Source organism: Daphnia pulicaria, chromosome 6 (genome assembly GCF_021234035.1).
Source record: "Daphnia pulicaria isolate SC F1-1A chromosome 6, SC_F0-13Bv2, whole genome shotgun sequence".
NCBI lineage: Eukaryota > Metazoa > Arthropoda > Branchiopoda > Diplostraca > Daphniidae > Daphnia > Daphnia pulicaria.
The window spans coordinates 9,847,169-9,864,567 of NC_060918.1; the positions used below are offsets into that span (position 1 = coordinate 9,847,169).

General features: G+C 36.4%; 4 protein-coding genes and 1 long non-coding RNA gene across 18 annotated transcripts; 2 read left to right on the top strand and 3 right to left on the bottom strand.

Annotated features, from left to right (window-relative positions):
- Nucleotides 1–177: 177 nt before the first annotated feature.
- On the bottom strand, nucleotides 178–8,996 carry LOC124343119. 9 transcript variants are annotated; one of them, XM_046796237.1, is made up of 20 exons: nucleotides 8,964–8,996; nucleotides 7,865–7,912; nucleotides 6,748–6,842; nucleotides 6,566–6,685; nucleotides 6,356–6,514; nucleotides 6,176–6,272; nucleotides 6,076–6,117; nucleotides 5,885–6,001; nucleotides 5,727–5,825; nucleotides 4,290–5,656; nucleotides 3,633–4,230; nucleotides 3,314–3,570; nucleotides 2,472–3,249; nucleotides 2,232–2,405; nucleotides 1,967–2,169; nucleotides 1,678–1,907; nucleotides 1,463–1,613; nucleotides 1,162–1,376; nucleotides 862–1,065; nucleotides 178–783 (listed from the first exon to the last, which is right to left on the bottom strand). In XM_046796237.1, the coding sequence occupies exons 2-20, from the start codon at nucleotides 7,899–7,901 to the stop codon at nucleotides 456–458; spliced, it is 5,271 nt and encodes a 1,756-aa protein (XP_046652193.1). In that variant the 5' UTR covers nucleotides 7,902–7,912; nucleotides 8,964–8,996; the 3' UTR covers nucleotides 178–455. The 9 variants fall into 9 exon arrangements, with proteins under 9 accessions (XP_046652193.1, XP_046652196.1, XP_046652195.1 ...); XM_046796240.1 differs by lacking the exon at nucleotides 8,964–8,996 and adding an exon at nucleotides 8,608–8,908 and having other exon boundaries at nucleotides 5,885–5,977; XM_046796239.1 differs by lacking the exon at nucleotides 8,964–8,996 and adding an exon at nucleotides 8,608–8,908 and having other exon boundaries at nucleotides 5,885–5,989.
- A 721-nt stretch (nucleotides 8,997–9,717) lies between these two features.
- LOC124343363 (coiled-coil-helix-coiled-coil-helix domain-containing protein 7-like) lies at nucleotides 9,718–12,456 on the bottom strand. Of its 2 annotated transcripts, none has more exons than XM_046796699.1 (4): nucleotides 12,101–12,456; nucleotides 10,222–10,356; nucleotides 10,039–10,137; nucleotides 9,718–9,955 (listed from the first exon to the last, which is right to left on the bottom strand). In XM_046796699.1, the coding sequence occupies exons 1-4, from the start codon at nucleotides 12,104–12,106 to the stop codon at nucleotides 9,845–9,847; spliced, it is 351 nt and encodes a 116-aa protein (XP_046652655.1). In that variant the 5' UTR covers nucleotides 12,107–12,456; the 3' UTR covers nucleotides 9,718–9,844. The 2 variants fall into 2 exon arrangements, with proteins under 2 accessions (XP_046652655.1, XP_046652654.1); XM_046796698.1 differs by lacking the exon at nucleotides 12,101–12,456 and adding an exon at nucleotides 10,966–12,090.
- Nucleotides 11,425–14,759, top strand: LOC124343219. 2 transcript variants are annotated; one of them, XM_046796467.1, is made up of 6 exons: nucleotides 11,425–11,564; nucleotides 11,734–11,779; nucleotides 12,840–13,927; nucleotides 14,000–14,279; nucleotides 14,343–14,470; nucleotides 14,542–14,759. In XM_046796467.1, exons 3-6 carry the CDS (start codon nucleotides 12,842–12,844, stop codon nucleotides 14,554–14,556), a joined length of 1,509 nt encoding a protein of 502 aa, XP_046652423.1. In that variant the 5' UTR covers nucleotides 11,425–11,564; nucleotides 11,734–11,779; nucleotides 12,840–12,841; the 3' UTR covers nucleotides 14,557–14,759. The 2 variants fall into 2 exon arrangements, with proteins under 2 accessions (XP_046652423.1, XP_046652422.1); XM_046796466.1 differs by having other exon boundaries at nucleotides 14,343–14,759.
- Nucleotides 13,961–17,397, bottom strand: LOC124343382. 4 transcript variants are annotated; one of them, XR_006919192.1, is made up of 6 exons: nucleotides 17,252–17,397; nucleotides 17,085–17,159; nucleotides 16,850–16,998; nucleotides 16,380–16,644; nucleotides 15,328–15,735; nucleotides 13,961–15,270 (listed from the first exon to the last, which is right to left on the bottom strand). It is a non-coding gene; the product is annotated as an uncharacterized LOC124343382 (long non-coding RNA). The 4 variants fall into 4 exon arrangements; XR_006919193.1 differs by having other exon boundaries at nucleotides 13,961–14,750; nucleotides 14,813–15,735; XR_006919191.1 differs by having other exon boundaries at nucleotides 13,961–15,735.
- Nucleotides 15,312–17,362, top strand: LOC124343252. Its single transcript, XM_046796516.1, has 9 exons — nucleotides 15,312–15,435; nucleotides 15,508–15,726; nucleotides 15,795–15,982; nucleotides 16,067–16,208; nucleotides 16,288–16,347; nucleotides 16,411–16,498; nucleotides 16,559–16,797; nucleotides 16,874–17,112; nucleotides 17,178–17,362. The coding sequence occupies exons 1-9, from the start codon at nucleotides 15,394–15,396 to the stop codon at nucleotides 17,302–17,304; spliced, it is 1,344 nt and encodes a 447-aa protein (XP_046652472.1). The 5' UTR covers nucleotides 15,312–15,393; the 3' UTR covers nucleotides 17,305–17,362.
- Nucleotides 17,398–17,399: the final 2 nt, after the last annotated feature.

Consider the following 17,399-nt stretch of genomic DNA (forward strand, 5'->3'; position numbering starts at 1 on the left):
AACTTGGGAGCAGTTAATTTTTTGTCCCTATGGCGTTCCATACTTCCTTACCAACGTCGAAGAATCCTGAAATTTAATGATGATAATTTTTCAAACAAGACGGGCCAATAAAAGTTACAGTTTACCCACAATACTTTTTCTTTCTATTTACCTAATTAGGGGATGAATTACAAGCTGTAAGGAGAAATCCTGTTTACAGGTCTTGTATTCTGAATTTTTAAATCAATATTTTAAAGGTAGGAAGGTTAAATACAAAAAGATGAAATCTAATTTCACGCAACCGGTTAAGGTTAAATACAAAAATATGAAATCAAATTTCGCGCAACCGGTTGCGAAGTAACAGTTTGTACAAATGATGATACATATGACTGGAAGTGATGGTTGAGAACGACTGGGAAATCACTTCCACAATATACATCTTAAGGAACGAATGTTTCAACGTTAAGCGCAGAGTATTACACATTGGGTACAGGACGAAAGAGTAAAGGACGCAAGTTATCAGAAGTGTAGGTACTAGTAACAACATGCGCAACATCTCGACTCCTAGCATTGTTAATCAAATCCTGCCATGTCTCGTTCATTTGCAACGTTTGAAAATGCCCACAAACTATAAGCGACTCTTTGGCACGGGTCATGGCGACATTCATTCTTTGCAACGAGCTAACAAAACCAATATCTCCGCCGAGATTTCTTACTTCCCGTGCTCTTACGCAAGAGACTATGACAATATCTTTCTCTCTTCCTTGGAAACTGTCGACGGTGTTCACCTCTACTCGGGATGCGCTGAAAAATATTTGAAATAAAATAAGTTTTACGGAATATTTATCGCCAAATTATCAAACCAATAGATGGTGTACTTACTTTATACGGTTAACCTCTTCATTCATTTTTTTAACTATATATTGCTGTTGACTCCGGTAAAAGGTGATGACACCAACAGATTTCCCACGGGTCAACGGAGAGTTCACGATCAACGTTACAATTTTTGCCACCAAAGCGGCCTCGTTCTCGTTCTTGAAACTTTGATCTACAAGTTGTTCAAGTCCATCAATCACGTTTAACACCCTAAAAAATTGAGATTCATAATTATAATTCTAAATGGTTCGAAAACTGGAAAAGAAATGGAGGTCACAGCAGTTAAAACGATTCACGAAAACGAACCTGTATTCGTAACAAGGTCCGTTCCTGATAAGACCTTCAGCTGTTACAAGTTTGCCACCGTAAAAGTACTTTGAAGGCCACTCGCATATAGAAGGGGCCATTCTATATTGCGTGTTCAACATCATGACGCCTTCCTCGTTCTCCCGATTTGTAATCATTCTATTGGAGTAAAAACGATTGAAAAGCGACTGATCAAATCGATTTTTTGCGGCAACCTGAAAGGGGCAAAATATAAAAAAATAAAAAATATTTTGAGTGTTCATGTAATAATGTGTGTGAATGGCATTTTTAAAAATTGTACCTGAGAAGTCACAGTTGCAGGTAACTGATCTGGGTCCCCGATCAAAACAAGTTTGCTAATACCAAAAGCGAGCGGCGTAAGTGATTCGGGCTCCGTACACTGGGATGCTTCGTCAAGTATGCAACAAAGAAATGATTTGCTAGACCTTTCCCTAGGAAATAATAAAAAAAAACCATCAATTTTTACGAACATTTAGGAAAATTAAAGGTATTTACTCAATGAAGAGGGTCTCCATTTCTCTACTGCGGCAAGAATTCAGAGTTGTGCAGATAATTTGAGCACGAGAAATCAAATGTTTTTTCATCGCAAGACGCTCTTTGTCAGAATTAAAATACTTTGCATGAGTTTTATAGCATTCTTGATAGGACCTGTCCACTCCGTCAATTTGAATTTCTAACTGCTCTAATTTTCTCCCATGCATCCGGGCTTCATCCGATTGTCCTCTCTATGAAGTGAAAATAATTTTAACACGGGTTCAAAACTGGACTAAATTTTTAAATAAACCTTGTTGGCAGCATCAATTGAAGCTATTAAATTGGTCTTGTTTTTTCGGAGACTATGTAATTCTTCTGTTAAAGTTCGAAGTTTGCCACTTTCCGGGGAATCTTTTGTAGCTATAGTATCTCGTTGAAATTTTCTCGTTAATTCGTCAAGAGAAATTCTTGCCACGTTGGGATGCATGGACGCCAGAACTCCGATGCGCACAACTGTGGAAAGCAAAAAAAATTATTAAAATTGCAGGTCATTGTTTAAACTAAAATTTACTTACTGTTGTATCTACTCTTCTTCTCATCACGTGCAATCATAAGGCGGTTGGCTATTTCATCGATTGCATTGTTCGATGGTGCACAGACTAGTATACGTGGGAAGCTGTTGGTTTTTTCGTAATGCGTAAACATCATGCGCGAAATCAATTCTACAATTACATGGGATTTTCCAGTACCTAAATGAAAAGCACATGTTAACATTTTAAATAAAACACAAAATAGATGAGGACAAAATATCTAACCTGGAGGTCCCTGTAAAAGGGCAACTTTAGGTTCACGGTCTGATGCGCAAACCATCGTCCTTGTAATGGACTCGACAGCTTGATATTGACAAGGATTCAAAACTGGATGATTTTCTTCAACATCAACTGTGTCCAACTTGAATGCATCCACATAATCACTTGGGTGAAGGATTACGTCACATAGAGGGGAACAAGCTAACTCGGCGTTGAGAATGAATTGTTTAACTACCGTGTTAAGTCGTGATATTTTAGTGACGGAAAAGATTTTGTCCAGTTCTTTGGGGACATTGGACATCTTAATCCATAGAACGAACGACATCCTGAAGTAAAGAACATTTTGGCGCTGACAGGTTTCCAACAGACGCGGATCAACGTCTTCTGCCCGCCAATTTCTGGTCACCACTTGTTCAGCAACACCAAAAAATTTCACAGGAGGTTTCTGAGGTGAAATATGGACAGTCAAGGTTACGAGTTCCATATCGATTATCCTTATTGGCGACAGAGCTTCACATTGAAGAAGAGCGAAACCATCGCAGAACTTGGGTTTTGAATAAATCAATGGTCTTATAGAATCATGTTGGCTTGTTTCCATATCCTTGCAAAGGCTAGCCCATGTCTCGTGGAGCATAAGTGGGGTAAAAATGCTACAATAAGCTTCCAGACTGTCATAAGCTGACACAACTGGTAACAGCGAGAGCTCTGGAAGACTTTTATCATTTTCTCGTTGTAATGCATTAAGTAGCGGGGGCGGCACATCATTCTTTTGCTTCTTTTGTTCCTATTTTAAAAAATTTCAATTAGAATCAAAATTTCTCACGTAAAATAAAATGAAAAAAAGTTACTTCAATCCATTCATAACACCAGTTACATATTCTGTACAGAATGTCGTTCGTTAAAGCAACCCTATCCACAGGACGGACAGGAGTTTTAGTGGGAAGAGGTGGAGTTGGGGGTCTTGATTCAATTTCATGAATTTTGTTTTTCACCTCCACGATCGACACTTTCTTTGGACGGTATAAACCATTCTTCAAGCCTTGATATTTTAGAATACCACGCATACCATTGTCAGAAATCGGACGTGGACGCTGTATTTCATCATCTACATAAAAAATTTAAATAAATAATAAAAAACAAATATTTTAATAAGTTCAACACACTTACCAGGGACGGGAAGTGGAATAGTTTCATCATTAGGATTTGATGGGGCCATTGGACTCGCATTGGAATTAGAAGGGGCTGGGTGTTGATGTTGACCGGGAAGTGATGGTATTTCCCTTCCTTCTCGACGAACATTTCTTATTGAATTCGGTGGAACCCACTTCTTGTTTCTTCCAAGCGGTTGAGCCTCATCTCTTGATCTATCCTGATATCTGCTAGGATGTTTTGAATGTCCCGATGATGCTTCATTTTTATCGCCATCTTCAGAAACGCTAACTCTCCGTGCTACTCGGACATGGGGTTTCTTGAAGGAATACGACACGGAAGGAGTCTCAGACGATTCCATTGAATCTGCTCCCATTGGTTCTGATTCATTGTCATCGCCGGGATATTTCCTCTTGTGTGCAGATGAACTTGCCGAATTCGAAGCATCTTGATCATTAGACACTCTTTCGGCATTGGACGTCTTCGGTAACCTTGGTATGCTGAAACCGGGTAATGAAGAACTTGTGGCTTTCTTAGTACCTTCCTTCGGTCCATTTTCTTCACCAACGAAATCTTTTAAAAATAAATCTCCGCGGGATTTCTTGGTTACTTTGGCCTATCAAAGAGAATTTTATAAACGAGATTTTGACAACCAAAATATTAAACTGATATTACCTTCACTGGAATTGGCGCAGATGACTTTGGCTCTTTGGGAACCTGGGTAGACGGTCGGGGGGTTAGAAATTTCTTAGTGGGATCAACACTAGTAGATGGTTGTTCGGTCAATCTTCTATCGCTCATCGGTCTATTTTTTGCCTTCTTCTTGCTTGCTTCGTTAACGGAAACACGATAACTTTCCATCCCGTGCTCTTTACATAACTTTTCTCGAACTGAGCCAATGCCATTCGCTGATTTTCTCTTGCGGCCGGTCTGTGGTTTAGGCGGTATTATTGGAATTCGTGGTGTAGCGACTTTTGATTGTAATTTTTTTCGTTGATCGTCTTCGGCTGACTGGTTATCCGTTTCCCTCCTAGAAGACTCACCAGCAGTTGCCAGGGAAGATCGCCCTCTAACAGGTGTATGCAAATTCTGGGGTTCGGTTTGAAGAATTGTTTTTCCTTTTTGGTTAAAACGTCCGGACTTCACAAGTGAATTCAACTTATCCACGTCAGTTCCCTTCCTAGAGATTTTCTTGGATAAACTCGTTTCTTCTTCTTCCTCCTCTGCAATTTCTTTCAGAAATGCTTGCGAGAGTTCTGGAAAGAAGGGACTGTCTTCATCTGATGAACTTGAAGAGACCACTAACGGAGATTTGCCGTGATGATCGTCGGCATGCTTTCGAACTGGGCTATCCAAAGGCTCTTGTTTGAAGCGGGATTGGGAAGAAAAAGTTTCCTCGTCACCGGAACTCAAAATAATGACGTCCTCATCAGATTCTGGGCAATGGTCGTTTCGTTTCCCACAAACAACATTCGCCTTCACAACTGCACAGTCGTCAGAGTCTTCTACCAAATTTTCAATTTGTGGTGCTGAAGCAGACCCCATTCGACCACTGCAAGAAGGAATTCTTTGTTCGGACCCTGCTTCTCTGGAAAGTTTTTCTACGACGAATACCGACTTGGGAACTTTACAGACAGAAGCGGCATTAGATGAAAACAAGGCATCGTCATCACTGGAATCCTCTGAACTAGATGTGCGTTCGTTAAGATGAGTCACTTTTTTCAATGCTTTCCCTTTTGACTCCACTCCAGTTAGGGAATTCTTTGCGTGATGGTTGGCAATGTTTTTAGAACTGTCTTCATTATCGGAATCTGAATCCGAACTGTAGAGTAATAAACGTTTCTTGCCATTCAATCGCTTTTTTGTTGCTTTGGAGTGAGCAATGTCACCATTTAAATATTTTTTTGGAAGTCCTTCAATAACTACTTTACAGTCCAATTTTAACTTGGCGTCGTCCAGCGATGGTCGTACGGGTTTTGAGTTGGACAAAGTTGGAATCATTTTAGCATCGTCGTTACGAACTGGGGTCTTTTCATGGGAGCCTAGAGGAATATCATACATTATGGTGAAACTTAAGCATTTGTTAAATAGAAAAATCCAAATTAAGTATACGTTTTTGCTGATGCGAATTTGATGCAGTGGAAGATTCCTCGGCGGTACAAGCACGCGTTGTTTTTTCATGCGAAACGCACGACTCACCTATGAATATTCCTATTAAACCACTTCAACGTCAATAGATTTTCAATTTACTTCATCACACACTATGATACCTTGAATATCAGATTTCTCAGAAAATATTGGAGACGATGGAAGTATAACCTCTGGAAAATTTGGTATTTTAATGTGTTGGGAGTCATCTGAAGCTACATTTTGACCTTGTGGAGTTTCTAGCAATTTCATTGAAAATTTGTTATATTAAAGTAAAATTACGACACCATTTGAAAATGACATGAGAACAAACCTGATTTATCTGGGTCATCACTCGGTTTCCCTTTTTCAATATCTGTAAACAAAAATTGAAGCTATTACTCAAACCACACTTGCTTGAAATTTAGTAATACCATTAGATAAAGGATCTGTTCTGCATTCTGATTCCTCCAATGGATCACGGGCTGCAGAAACACCAGGTACTTCAACAATCATAAGGTCACCATCATTCTAAATTCGTCAATGCCTTGTATTAAATTAATGTAGTTTAACACAAATTTCACATACATAAACTTTAATTTGGCTGAGATTACCTCATTTTCATCTTTAACAGTATTTTTCAATACATTAAAAACATAGTAATCTGACTCAGTTGTTTCGATGGCTCCCACACCCAATATATCTCTTTCACGAAGAATGGTTGGAGTATTTGCTGGAATTCTATTTCTATTCAGGAAAACTCCATTCATGCTCTAAAAAAAAAATCTAAACAGTCTGTTAAAGTTTATGGATATAATATTTACCTTCAAATCTTCAATGCTCCAACAGTTGTCAACATATTTCAAAACACAGTGTTCTCTGGACACAGTTTTCCCATTACACACAATATCTACAACACCTCCTGCTTTCCGCCCAATTGTCAGCTAATACAAAGAAACCATGTTAAAAAAATTGATAACAAATGTTTCCATTTACTTAATCTTACTTTCTCTCTTGGTCCCAGCAAGATATTTAAATGATGCCTAGAATTCTGATGACCAAGGCGTTCAAGATACCAGTCTTCCATTATGCAGATTACACCTATTCACCCAAAATTGAACAATATTTTTTCATTAAACAAAATGCATAGTTTCAGTGATTTCTAAGTAATAAATTCATTCGAACAAAATCTAAATTCTCGATTAAACACTATTTTCTTATTCAAATGAAAGCGCAGCTCACTTTTCCTCTACCGTCGTCCGCTACTTACAGATAAAAAATGGTTAATCGTCATTCTGGAAATGAATACCTGCCATCTAACGGGCTGAAAGTCCGATTACTTACGCTTTACAGCATATTTTTTAAATTTTTTTTATGAAAAAGGCTTTAACTTTAAATGTGAAATAAATAGTAAAAATGTCCTATGAAAAATGCATCGACTTAGTAAGCAAATTGACGGTTGTGTCAGGACATATTTCAATTTTTTTGCTGGATATGAGAATAAGAGTTTACATCTGCGAAAATTTGGCCCTGTAACTTAGGTTATCTCTTAATCAAAAATTGTGTTATCCCTCACAATTATTAAGCTTTTTGATGAGAAAAGCTAAATAAATTCATCTCCAATATCCACTATCATTAGGGAATATTTTTAAATTACTATATCTCTGATAACTTATAACTTATAAGCTAGTCGGTACCAGACTTACCTTCTTACCTGACATTTTCCGATAACAGAAACTTGATACCTTTAAAATATCGAGCTTGGAAATGGACTTAATCATAGCTTAATAAATGGTTATAGCCAGTTGACTCACACTTTGGGTGAGCAGCCATCAAGTGTTACAGACCTGTAAGCCCGAGGCATGCTTATAAACCGTAGTCGGTGCAGGCGAAACACGAATCGACGAATGTTTGTAGCCCATAACCATATATTAGGCTATGGTTTAAATTTTGCAGTTCTCATCACTCATTACATTTTGGACTTATAGATGTGTGTATACATATATACTTACCATTTTATAGTATACGCCAAATTCTTATGCTTAAATTTAGAGCTACACACTAGATGTTATATTCAAGTCTCATCTATTTTTTATCACTAAAATAAGCAACTGTTATTTTACCTTTTATTTCGATAACGGAAATATCGACTGACAGCATTTACAATCCTCCTGAAATAAAGTGTGTTGTACTTGTAATATGAAAAATGATATCATCGATAAATTTAATGAACAAAACAGACACTTTGTTGGCAAACTAGCGTAGATTATTAGCCAAAGTTTGGGGTGACATTTACGAAGCAACAAACACCCGCAAAATAGCTTTTGTAATCATTAAATAGGACAAATTAAATGAATTGGGTATAGCTTAAATGCATTAAATGAACATGGTACAGCACAAATCATAATAATTTTTTTAGAAAGCGAAAACAATATTCACGAAACCAAGTACGAGAAAGTGCCACCTGTTGGGGACAGTTGACATTCCTCGTGACTACAGGAAGGGTAAGCTTTTCGGACTTTCACTACTTTCGTTTTTCTCCCGCCAATAAACAATAGATACCACAAGGACACGCTGTGCTGTAAAATAATCTAGTGCTCAAGTGAAAAATGGCCAGTGAGGTATAAGGGATATTGTTCTTTACTTTTCTAACTTTAGTCTGAATAGGTGATATTGATAGTAACAATTTCGTCTAATAACAGCGGCAGAAAACTAGATTTCAATTTTAAATATTTCTTTTCTCAGAAATTGAGGTTATTTACAAATGTTTTCAGAAATGCTATGCAAAAAATATCAAATCTATGTGGCCGTATGAAGCTACTAAGAAAATCATAGACCTTGACAAATTTTGTGGTAGCCTACTTACGACTCAAAACAGATAGTTCAACGAGAGCACGCAAACCGTAATCGTCTACTCGACACTCATGCCTACTACTGACTAATAATCCATTTCCAATTGGTTGTAGCCTTTTATACAATTTATTTAGCGCATCTCGTCACTCGTTTGTTTCCTTTGTTCTCATGCATTCAACGCCCCACAAGAAATGGTAAAAGCGTGGTAAAAGGGAGTTTTCATTTCCCAATAATAGAATGGCATTCAGGGAAACAAATTTCCCCAAGGAATTATTATCCTCAGGCGAAATGCTTTATGACGATCTATTTACTGTAGTTGAATACAAAAATAAAAACCTAGCCTATCTCATCTTAACCTGGTTTAATCACCTGAATATCTTTTCACAGCAAAAAATTGTTAACTGCTCTCAAGGGAGTATTTTCTTGATGGGCCCCACTTCCACTTATATGTAGAGTAACTTTTCAGCATGGCCTACTTTAATAACGGCCCATCACCTCGCTATCTCCCTGTTGCCGAATGGTTCCCAGCCCCTACCCGGCTACCCCTTCCCATCCCCTATTTTCATAGATGGTATTAGGGCTGTGGCCCGGGACGTTTTTAGCGGTTTTTTTTTTAATGGGTTTTTTAGACGGGTTTTTCTTCTTCCGCGGGTCGGAGCGGGTTGGGCCAACTGAGTGAACGGGTTTGGCCCGGGCCGTAGTGGAACTTTCTGTAGTAGATTACGACCCTCTGGCTATGAAACCATTCGGCAACAGGGAGATAGCGAGCTGATAGGCCGTTATTAAAGTAGGCCATGCTTTTCAGGACTCGCATTTTAATTATTTTCCCCTGAACCGATCAATTTCTTGATCTTCCATAATTATATAACATTGCTTCCTCAACTTCCGCGAAATTTATGCCTATGTAGAAGAAGTCTAATTACTATGGTATTTCCTGTACCTAACAAATATTTGCACAGTTAAATTTTATTCAACTTCGTGTTAGGATATTGCAGTCTTGAGAGGCAGATAACAGCCATTTACAAAGGGAAACTAGACTACATTGAAATTAACTACATTCTAAATATAAATTCAATAACAGATTCCTAATTACACAACCTGTAATATGCACAAGAATCCTATACTCCGATATTTCACTTTTATTGTGAAAAATACTTATGTAGATGAAATAAAAGGTCTTTACCATTAAGATGTAAAGTATAATCTTTATCACAGAACTAAGACAGTAAAAGCAACACACTAAATATTGCTTACGACAGCTTTGCTTTACTTCTAGCATCTCTGAGAATTTGTTCCCTTTCTTCAGGTGGAGGTAACAGTGGACGAATTCTCTCTCGTCTTCTCTCAGCTTTAATATTTGTCTGAAAGAAATCATTTTAGTGTTAAAAGTTGAATTTTTCAAAATATGAATTCATCCCAGCATAGACAATACTACTTCACTTGCCCAAAATTCCATACAACTGCGATAGTTTGCAAAATATGCTTTGCACTTGTCCCGATCTTCAAAATGTTTGACAGAACATTCATTAGCCATTTTGTGTTCCTATGTAAAAACAAAATATATATATATTGCATATATACTAGTGTAGCTTCTAACTTAAAAACCCAATTTTTTAAATTATACAACCTTAGAACATGGATTGTTTATTTCATTGTTGAATTCGGTGGATTGGCGATTTTTAATCCTTCTTTGATTGCTGCGCTCTGCTTCACTTAATTGATTTGCTTCCATGATATGTGCACTAAACAACTGTTTACCAAACTGCAATAGTTAAATTTTTCGTTATTAATCGTATTAATTCATCTATCAAAATTGAGCAAAGCAGACAATAAATTGTTTTTTTTTTTCTGAAAATGGAAAACACGTCTCATTTATTATGCGTCTGCTTCTGTTACAATACGACGATTCAAGATCTTTTTTTGAAATTAATCATTTCAAAATTCAAACTTAGTCCATTACTAATTTCTAATACATTTGAATAGAATACACTTTTTAATTTGGCACAATCAAAGGCACATATTATTGATTTAGTAAATAGTGAGTAAATATATTTTGAAATGTGTAAACAGAAAGCAATGCAAAAAAGTAAATATGATGAAATCACGGCTCACAAAAAGCTGAAGAAATATTATATTTGATCTCATATCACACTTGTTTTAAAAACTTTGATAACGTGTAATGTGAGGTTTCTTTTATTCAGTTCTTAGGCATCTTTTCATCTCCGACGGAAAATCACGGAATAAAAAGATAGAAACGGTCCTTTAATGTCGTTACTTTGTTAAATGTGGTAACAATTTCAACTTACGTATTATGAAAAATACAGCAAAAAGTTATGGAATGCCGTGAATAGATTAAATTGTATGGAATTATCTTAACTGTGTTCACATGTGCGCCTGACGTGTTAAAAAAAAGTCTATACAAGTTTACCATGAACGAAGAAGGGCGCGTCAATGACAAAATTCCATGAAGGTCATCAAGCGTAGAAGAGAAACAAACCAAACGGCTGAAATAACACGTACAAAAAAAGTTTATATCCCAAGGCTGCGAGCGTATCCTGTTTCTAAGTTGCTTTTATCCTTTTTTTGTTCCCCCAGTGTGTTGACCCCGATCAAAACTCACTGAAAAAGCAGCTGCAACAACAAAAAAATATCGTTTCCCCTGGGACTGACTCATAAAATAACTTTATGACAAAGGAAAATGTTCTCGAAACTTCTGAAACCGGAAATGGCTTTCTTTTTTCCTCGAAACTTCCAAAAAAGGAAATGTTCCGTTCTGATTGGTCGGCTTTTTACCCTTCCCCAGATGCTGACTCGGAGACTCGCATAGACGCGTAGAAATGCGTGACGAACTTGCATAGGAACAGTGGACTGGGATGGAGTATAAAAAGGCCCCCCTGACGAAGCTACAGTACTTCATTTTCTACAAGCAACCGTCGAGGCGAAAAGTGCTTCTAGAGTCTCCTATTTTTGGTAAGTTTTATTTCGACTTAATTGTAAATGTTCTACTATGTTAGGAAATGCTATTTGAGTTTGTTTGTTACTTCGTATAAAAATTGACTGATCAATATATTGGTCAGTCATTTCAACTCCCAGATATTTTGAAGAATTTGTTGGTAATTTATGTTTTTTTTTCTTTCAGAATCGCAACTTGTTCTTCGTGACTGCACATCGCTGCTCATCGACAGGTTATTACTTGCAGTTGTTCTATTTCTATAATTGAAAATATACCCGATAAAATGCAATCGAAAAGTTTAGTCACTATATTATAGCTATAGGTAACTTGTGTAATGAATAATTTTTGTCACTGTTGGAAATAATATTCAAAAAGGCATTGTGGTGTTCAAGTATTTATACCATTCTAATTTATACAGCATTTATGTTGTAGAGCAGAACTTGGGACATTTACTAGATCATCTCAATGTTATCTGAACAAAATTTATCAACAGTGAAAAAATTTTAAAATTATACTATGTTGAACTGCAAATATTAACCAAATCGCACATTACTTTCATTGCCTTTGCTTTCTGTTAATATCTCAGCCCCGACGGTTCGTCTCACAACAAGTTTGTTGAAGGAGAAACAAAAGGGTGTGGTTGAAATGGTAGGGCAACGCGAGGTAAGTAATATATCGATATTTAACTCGATACACTACGATTCTTCACAATCATCGCGCTATTCGTTTGAGAAATTTTTTTGGGAGGGAAATTGGTATGGCATACATATGGTATACTTACTACAAAGCTGTTGCTTGTCCTCTTACCAGAACCAAGTTGATGCACAATATTTTTTTTCCACAAATTAAAAAAAGTTAAAACAAAAATTATTTTAAGTACGAAAAATATCCCTTGTAATCACAGCAAAATAATTAATTAAATCCCCAGTAAACACAAACCTAATTTTGAAACTCCATTCTGTACACCCCACGCCATCTGGCGCTTCTTTAAATAATGACAGCTGTTGAAGCGGCATCTAGCGGTAGAATTAAGTAAATGATTTATGTATGTCAACAATTACTATCAATTAAAATGAAGAATGTTATCCTCAAATTGGAGTTTATGAACATAAATTAACTTACAATTATTTAATTAGAGTTGAAACTAAATCAAATTCTGATAACATAAATTTTTATAATTTAAAAAATTTTATATCTCTTAATGAAAAGTGACATCTAGTGATACTTATTTAAGTCTACCGATTAAATAATATACTGTTTTTTTAACATTCAACATTTATCTGTAATTTCAGGAATGGACGGAGACTGTTTCATAAATTCTTGCTTTTCTTCGATGAGCAACTCGACTCCTGAACTCACAAACATTTCTAGAACAAACGCAGCTTCAAAAAAATACGCAGATCCTAAACTGAATGCGGTATGTAAAGTTATGATAGAGCGCCTTCGCCTTCCCATCGATTTCGAAAAATCATATACATATCGTTCAACGAAAAAACCGCGCGTTTTTACCAACTTTTCGGATTCTGAAGAAGAAATGGAGTCAAAAATGGTAAACTTGAAAAAAACCAAGGAAAAAGTGCCAATTAAAGGTACTAAACGACTCCTTCGGTTGTCTGATTCTGAAGATGAAGCAATAACCCATAAAGACAAAAAGAGGATCGCTCTAAACGATTTAGGTTTACATCCATCGAAAATGTCTTCAGAATTTGTAACGGAGAAGTCGCTAAACACTCCAGAAGGATTACGTGTCATACGGCGAACAACTTCATCGAAAGGCGAAGAAAATATAACATCCTTGACGCAATATCTACAAACAAAAATTGAAGAAATAACTCTTAGTTCCGACGAGGAAGATTCAGAACCTAATATACCACCAGTTCTGGTGCCATTCCAACCTGATTCCCCATTAGATACTGAATCAAATGCAAGCTCTACAGATGACGATATGCCATCGATATCAACACAATCCAACATCACACCACCTGCTATTACAAGCCAAGAAGAAGAAAAAGAAATATCCGAAGCAATTGAAACAAAGGAAGAAAAATTAGAAAATCTTCTTGCTTCTGGTCGGTTCAAATCAAAAGAAAAATCAACTAAACCAACAAGACCTCGGCCTTTTGTTAGCAGACGAGGGAAAACATTTCGCCAAAGCGAATCTACCAACTTCAAAAAGAAAAAGCCGTCAACGCTGAGACGTAAAATTGAAGAAGATCAGGATCTAACAAGTTATAACAATTCTGTTAGACTGGCACACAAAAAAAATGGATCTTCCACCACATCCGGTGTTAACTTTCAGCCTGTTTCTACAATGGGGAACAAATTTCATGAACAAATTCCAACTTACAAACCATTGATTCCACAACCACGTCCAGTAAAGGTATACAAATTTTAAAAACAATTAAATAAAAAATCTCGTTCGGTATGTTTTAATCGTGATGTCATTATTTAGGCAAAATCAACCGCCACATCTCGTAATGACAAGTTGGCTGCTGATTTGATGAAAAGCAAAAACCAATCCATCAAAGAAAAGAAAGAAACCCCCAACGCAGCATGGTCCTCAAATTATGTTATTCCTCGCAAAGCGACGAAAACCATAGATTCTGGGTCGAAGACTGATTCGTCTAAAGGAAAACATCCGTCTGAAGACGCCGAACTACTCACAAATTCTGCAAGTGCATCAAACGACATTACTCCTTCCTTCAAGCCAGTGGTTAATCGAGTAGCTAGAGGTAATTTAAGACTATCTAATTTACGATAAAAAATAGCGGTCAATCAAATTTTCGCGTTTACAGGTACCGAGAAAGGAACTGAGAAACAACCTACACGACAACCTACAGCCAGTGCTACAGCCAACCGCGCCTTAAACTCTTCGATCTTAAATCTTGGTCGCTCACGTGATGGTTCTTACGGGAAGAAAAGGGTAAGATTTAGTGAAAGAGACAAAACTGTTTACATAGAAAGAAGACCTTACTCAAAAATATTTCCAAACAGTCCCTCTGCTTATAGATATGAGAAAGTAGGAGAGCACCAATTTAAACTTAAGAGCATAGATAGATCCTCTTAGTTTACAAATATGCAACGCAATAATTAAACTGCAGAAAACTCAATTGGGATAACTGGCCAAAAGTAGGAGGGGCAACCCAAAAAATTCCATTACCGAGAAACCATTACTTTTTTTAAAATCCATTTTCCCATTATACCTAAATAATAATTTAAAAAAAACGCAATGAACCGTTCTGTTGGTTAAAAAAAAAATACTTACCTGCAATTATATGGTTTCTTATGTGTCGCTCGTATGTTGTATTCCGTTGGATCCGCGATTCTATTTGAAAAATTCCACTTAAAAAGATATTATCAAGAACAGAGAAACAATGTTGGATAAAATGTTAATCACATCAGTGCATTACATTATGTTTCGAGCTTATGATTATTGTATTAGTTATGCCTTATTGAAAATAAACTCTGGATATGCTTAAAACAAAATCCCATTGCTACTGCTCCCTACTACTATTGTGACATCAATATTTTCATAGCGAACAAAATCAAGGATTGAAATATGTGATCACTGAAGGACAGTTTAGCCTTTCCACTAAGATAACAATCCATTTCGAAATTAAGTAAAAATTTTCCTGTTCACGGCAGATATACGTATGCATTGTATGCAAGGTTAAACGCCTCATTTCATATCTTATCTCGCTTTTGGTTAAGTGATTGCGTTATCTGTGAAGAGTGAAGTAAATTGCTAAAGCCTGTTAGTGTGTATAGTATTCGTGTTACCTGTGAGTACAGATTTAAATGGTGGAAAATAAAAATCAGTTTCGTATATTGAGGTGAAACCATGAAATGGTCACTCTTTCTATTCTTGCGTTTGTCTGCGTAATCAAGGTCGTCGCAACACAATAATTTGTTTAAAAAATGCGTTTACTGATATTCTGTTCCTTCTTATTTGTTGTTTAGTTGGCAGGAGGCACACAGGTATTCTGGGAATTACCGAATTGTAACGCAATCGCTGAATATAACGGCCACACATTGAAAATAGAGAGGGCATGCGAACAAGCATCCTCGTTATATACTTTCCTCCTTTACCAAACAGTAGGGTTTAAAACGGAATGTCAATGGACCAGCTTTACTAGACAAAGTTTTTCTATCTGTGAGAGTTTAACAACATTGCCACAGGCAAGCCAGCTAAAGAAAGAAAAACATTGTTAATTTTATTTGATCAAATTCAGCTATTACTTATCCAGAAAAAAACTTGGACAGTTTTTGAACATGTCTACAATGGAACCTATTGTTTGGCTGTTTACCATGGGGAATGGACAAGTAGCCTGCCTGTATGTAATTCAGAAGTTCCTTTTTACTTAGAAACAAAATTGACGGAACTAGATGTCATCCAATGGAATCCCACATTAAACATCCAACAACATGGCTCTAAGTAATATTTAATTTTACAAATTAGAGAAGAGTCCATCTTCTAGGATGGACAGAAATTATTCTACCCCCTATTCTAACACTACAGCGATCTTTTCATCCGATTGGGGATGAATCAAAGCGATGGCTTTAACTTTAATACTTTTGACATTGAAGTGTATAATATCGAGGAAGATGTTACAAATTGCGACCTGCTAGCTATGCTGCCACCTAACTATTCTATTAAAGTAGTAGGTTGACTGAATGTGAATCACCCTTCACAATCGGCCAACATTTTACTTATATCAGCTAATTCTTTGTCGTTCGCAGAGGATTTCGAGAGATAGAATCATCTTAAGTAATTTAACAGAGGGATTCTACTGTTTCAAAGTAATTGAAAATGAGATAATTAAGAAACTTACTTTGACTCAAGCTAGTTTCCTCATACACCAGGTTACCCCAGTCGATCCAAGATGTATTCATCCTTTTTCTGTGACGTACCTTCCGTGTACCAGATCAAGTAACAGCACACAAATCATCTGTAAGGAACCGCAGTAAATCTTTAGTTTATAATTCAAATTACTTAATAAATATGATTAAGTTCCCATCGGTAGAAACGATCCCACAGTTATTGTTTTCGGAGCGATGTCTATTTTCTTTATTATTTGTGCGATAGCTGCAATATTTCTAAAAAAGAAAAAAAAGAAAAAGAATGGGAGAAGTGAATTTGACGAGCCATTAATGCCTTCAATATTTCTTCTGCACTCTAATGAGGAGAGGCATCAACACAATATTCAAATGCTAAAGAAAACACTGCAGGAAAGGCTATCATTGAGTGAGGTAAGAATTTCACGTTATTCAAGTATAAATTGCAAGAATATGGAAAGTATACCTTGTAAAAGCTTGTTTTTTGTAGATTGATGATTACACCGATGAGCATCAATGGATGAATGTGGCTGTAGAGGGAATCAGTTGGTTCCTATCTCGGTTAAATCAGAAGGGAAAATGTATCATAGTCATCGAACCAATTCTTGAAGAAGCCTTAGAATCAGATCACCAAAGTCAATTAGTTGAAAATAACTATTTTTTGATAGGATTGCAACAACTTCAGACTTTAGCTTCATCACCTGATTACAAAAGAGTTTTAACTGTCTGGTAACAAAAGACCAGTAATTACCATTTCAGCAATCATTTTATGAAATCTAATCAATTCAAAACAGGTTTCAAAATAGATTTGAATCCACAAATGATCAACTAAAACGGTTTGGTAATCCATTCCAAAATTTTAAGTTACCATCAGAATTGGATCTTCTCATTCAGCAAATTGAGAATTTAGGGAGTGAATAAATCAGACTAGTTTAAATCCATTCTGCCCTGATTCCAATAATAAAACATTTTAATTTGACATCAAGCATCAAGCTTTCTGACTCTCTCTCTTCCGC

What these genes read in the sequence shown, in the direction of transcription:
- LOC124343119 (XM_046796237.1), bottom strand. Translation starts at nt 7,901, where the DNA reads ATGCTGTCAGTCGATATTTCCGTTATCGAAATAAAAG. An exon ending in CTGTTAAAGATGAAAATGAG is followed by an intron (nt 6,273 to 6,355) that starts GTAATCTCAGCC and finishes TGACGAATTTAG; the next exon opens with AATGATGGTGACCTTATGAT. An exon ending in ATGGAGACCCTCTTCATTGA is followed by an intron (nt 1,614 to 1,677) that starts GTAAATACCTTT and finishes ATTATTTCCTAG; the next exon opens with GGAAAGGTCTAGCAAATCAT.
- LOC124343219 (XM_046796466.1), top strand. Translation starts at nt 12,842, where the DNA reads ATGGACGGAGACTGTTTCATAAATTCTTGCTTTTCTTCGATGAGCAAC. An exon ending in CACAACCACGTCCAGTAAAG is followed by an intron (nt 13,928 to 13,999) that starts GTATACAAATTT and finishes GTCATTATTTAG; the next exon opens with GCAAAATCAACCGCCACATC. An exon ending in GGTTAATCGAGTAGCTAGAG is followed by an intron (nt 14,280 to 14,342) that starts GTAATTTAAGAC and finishes TCGCGTTTACAG; the next exon opens with GTACCGAGAAAGGAACTGAG.
- LOC124343252 (XM_046796516.1), top strand. Translation starts at nt 15,394, where the DNA reads ATGGTCACTCTTTCTATTCTTGCGTTTGTCTGCGTAATCAAG. An exon ending in ATCCAACAACATGGCTCTAA is followed by an intron (nt 15,983 to 16,066) that starts GTAATATTTAAT and finishes CTAACACTACAG; the next exon opens with CGATCTTTTCATCCGATTGG. An exon ending in AGGGATTCTACTGTTTCAAA is followed by an intron (nt 16,348 to 16,410) that starts GTAATTGAAAAT and finishes CTCATACACCAG; the next exon opens with GTTACCCCAGTCGATCCAAG.
- LOC124343363 (XM_046796698.1), bottom strand. Translation starts at nt 11,025, where the DNA reads ATGGTAAACTTGTATAGACTTTTTTTTAACACGTCAGGCGCACATGTG. An exon ending in CACATGTGAACACAGTTAAG is followed by an intron (nt 10,357 to 10,965) that starts ATAATTCCATAC and finishes TAACTATTGCAG; the next exon opens with TTTGGTAAACAGTTGTTTAG. An exon ending in TAAACAATCCATGTTCTAAG is followed by an intron (nt 10,138 to 10,221) that starts GTTGTATAATTT and finishes GTTTTTACATAG; the next exon opens with GAACACAAAATGGCTAATGA.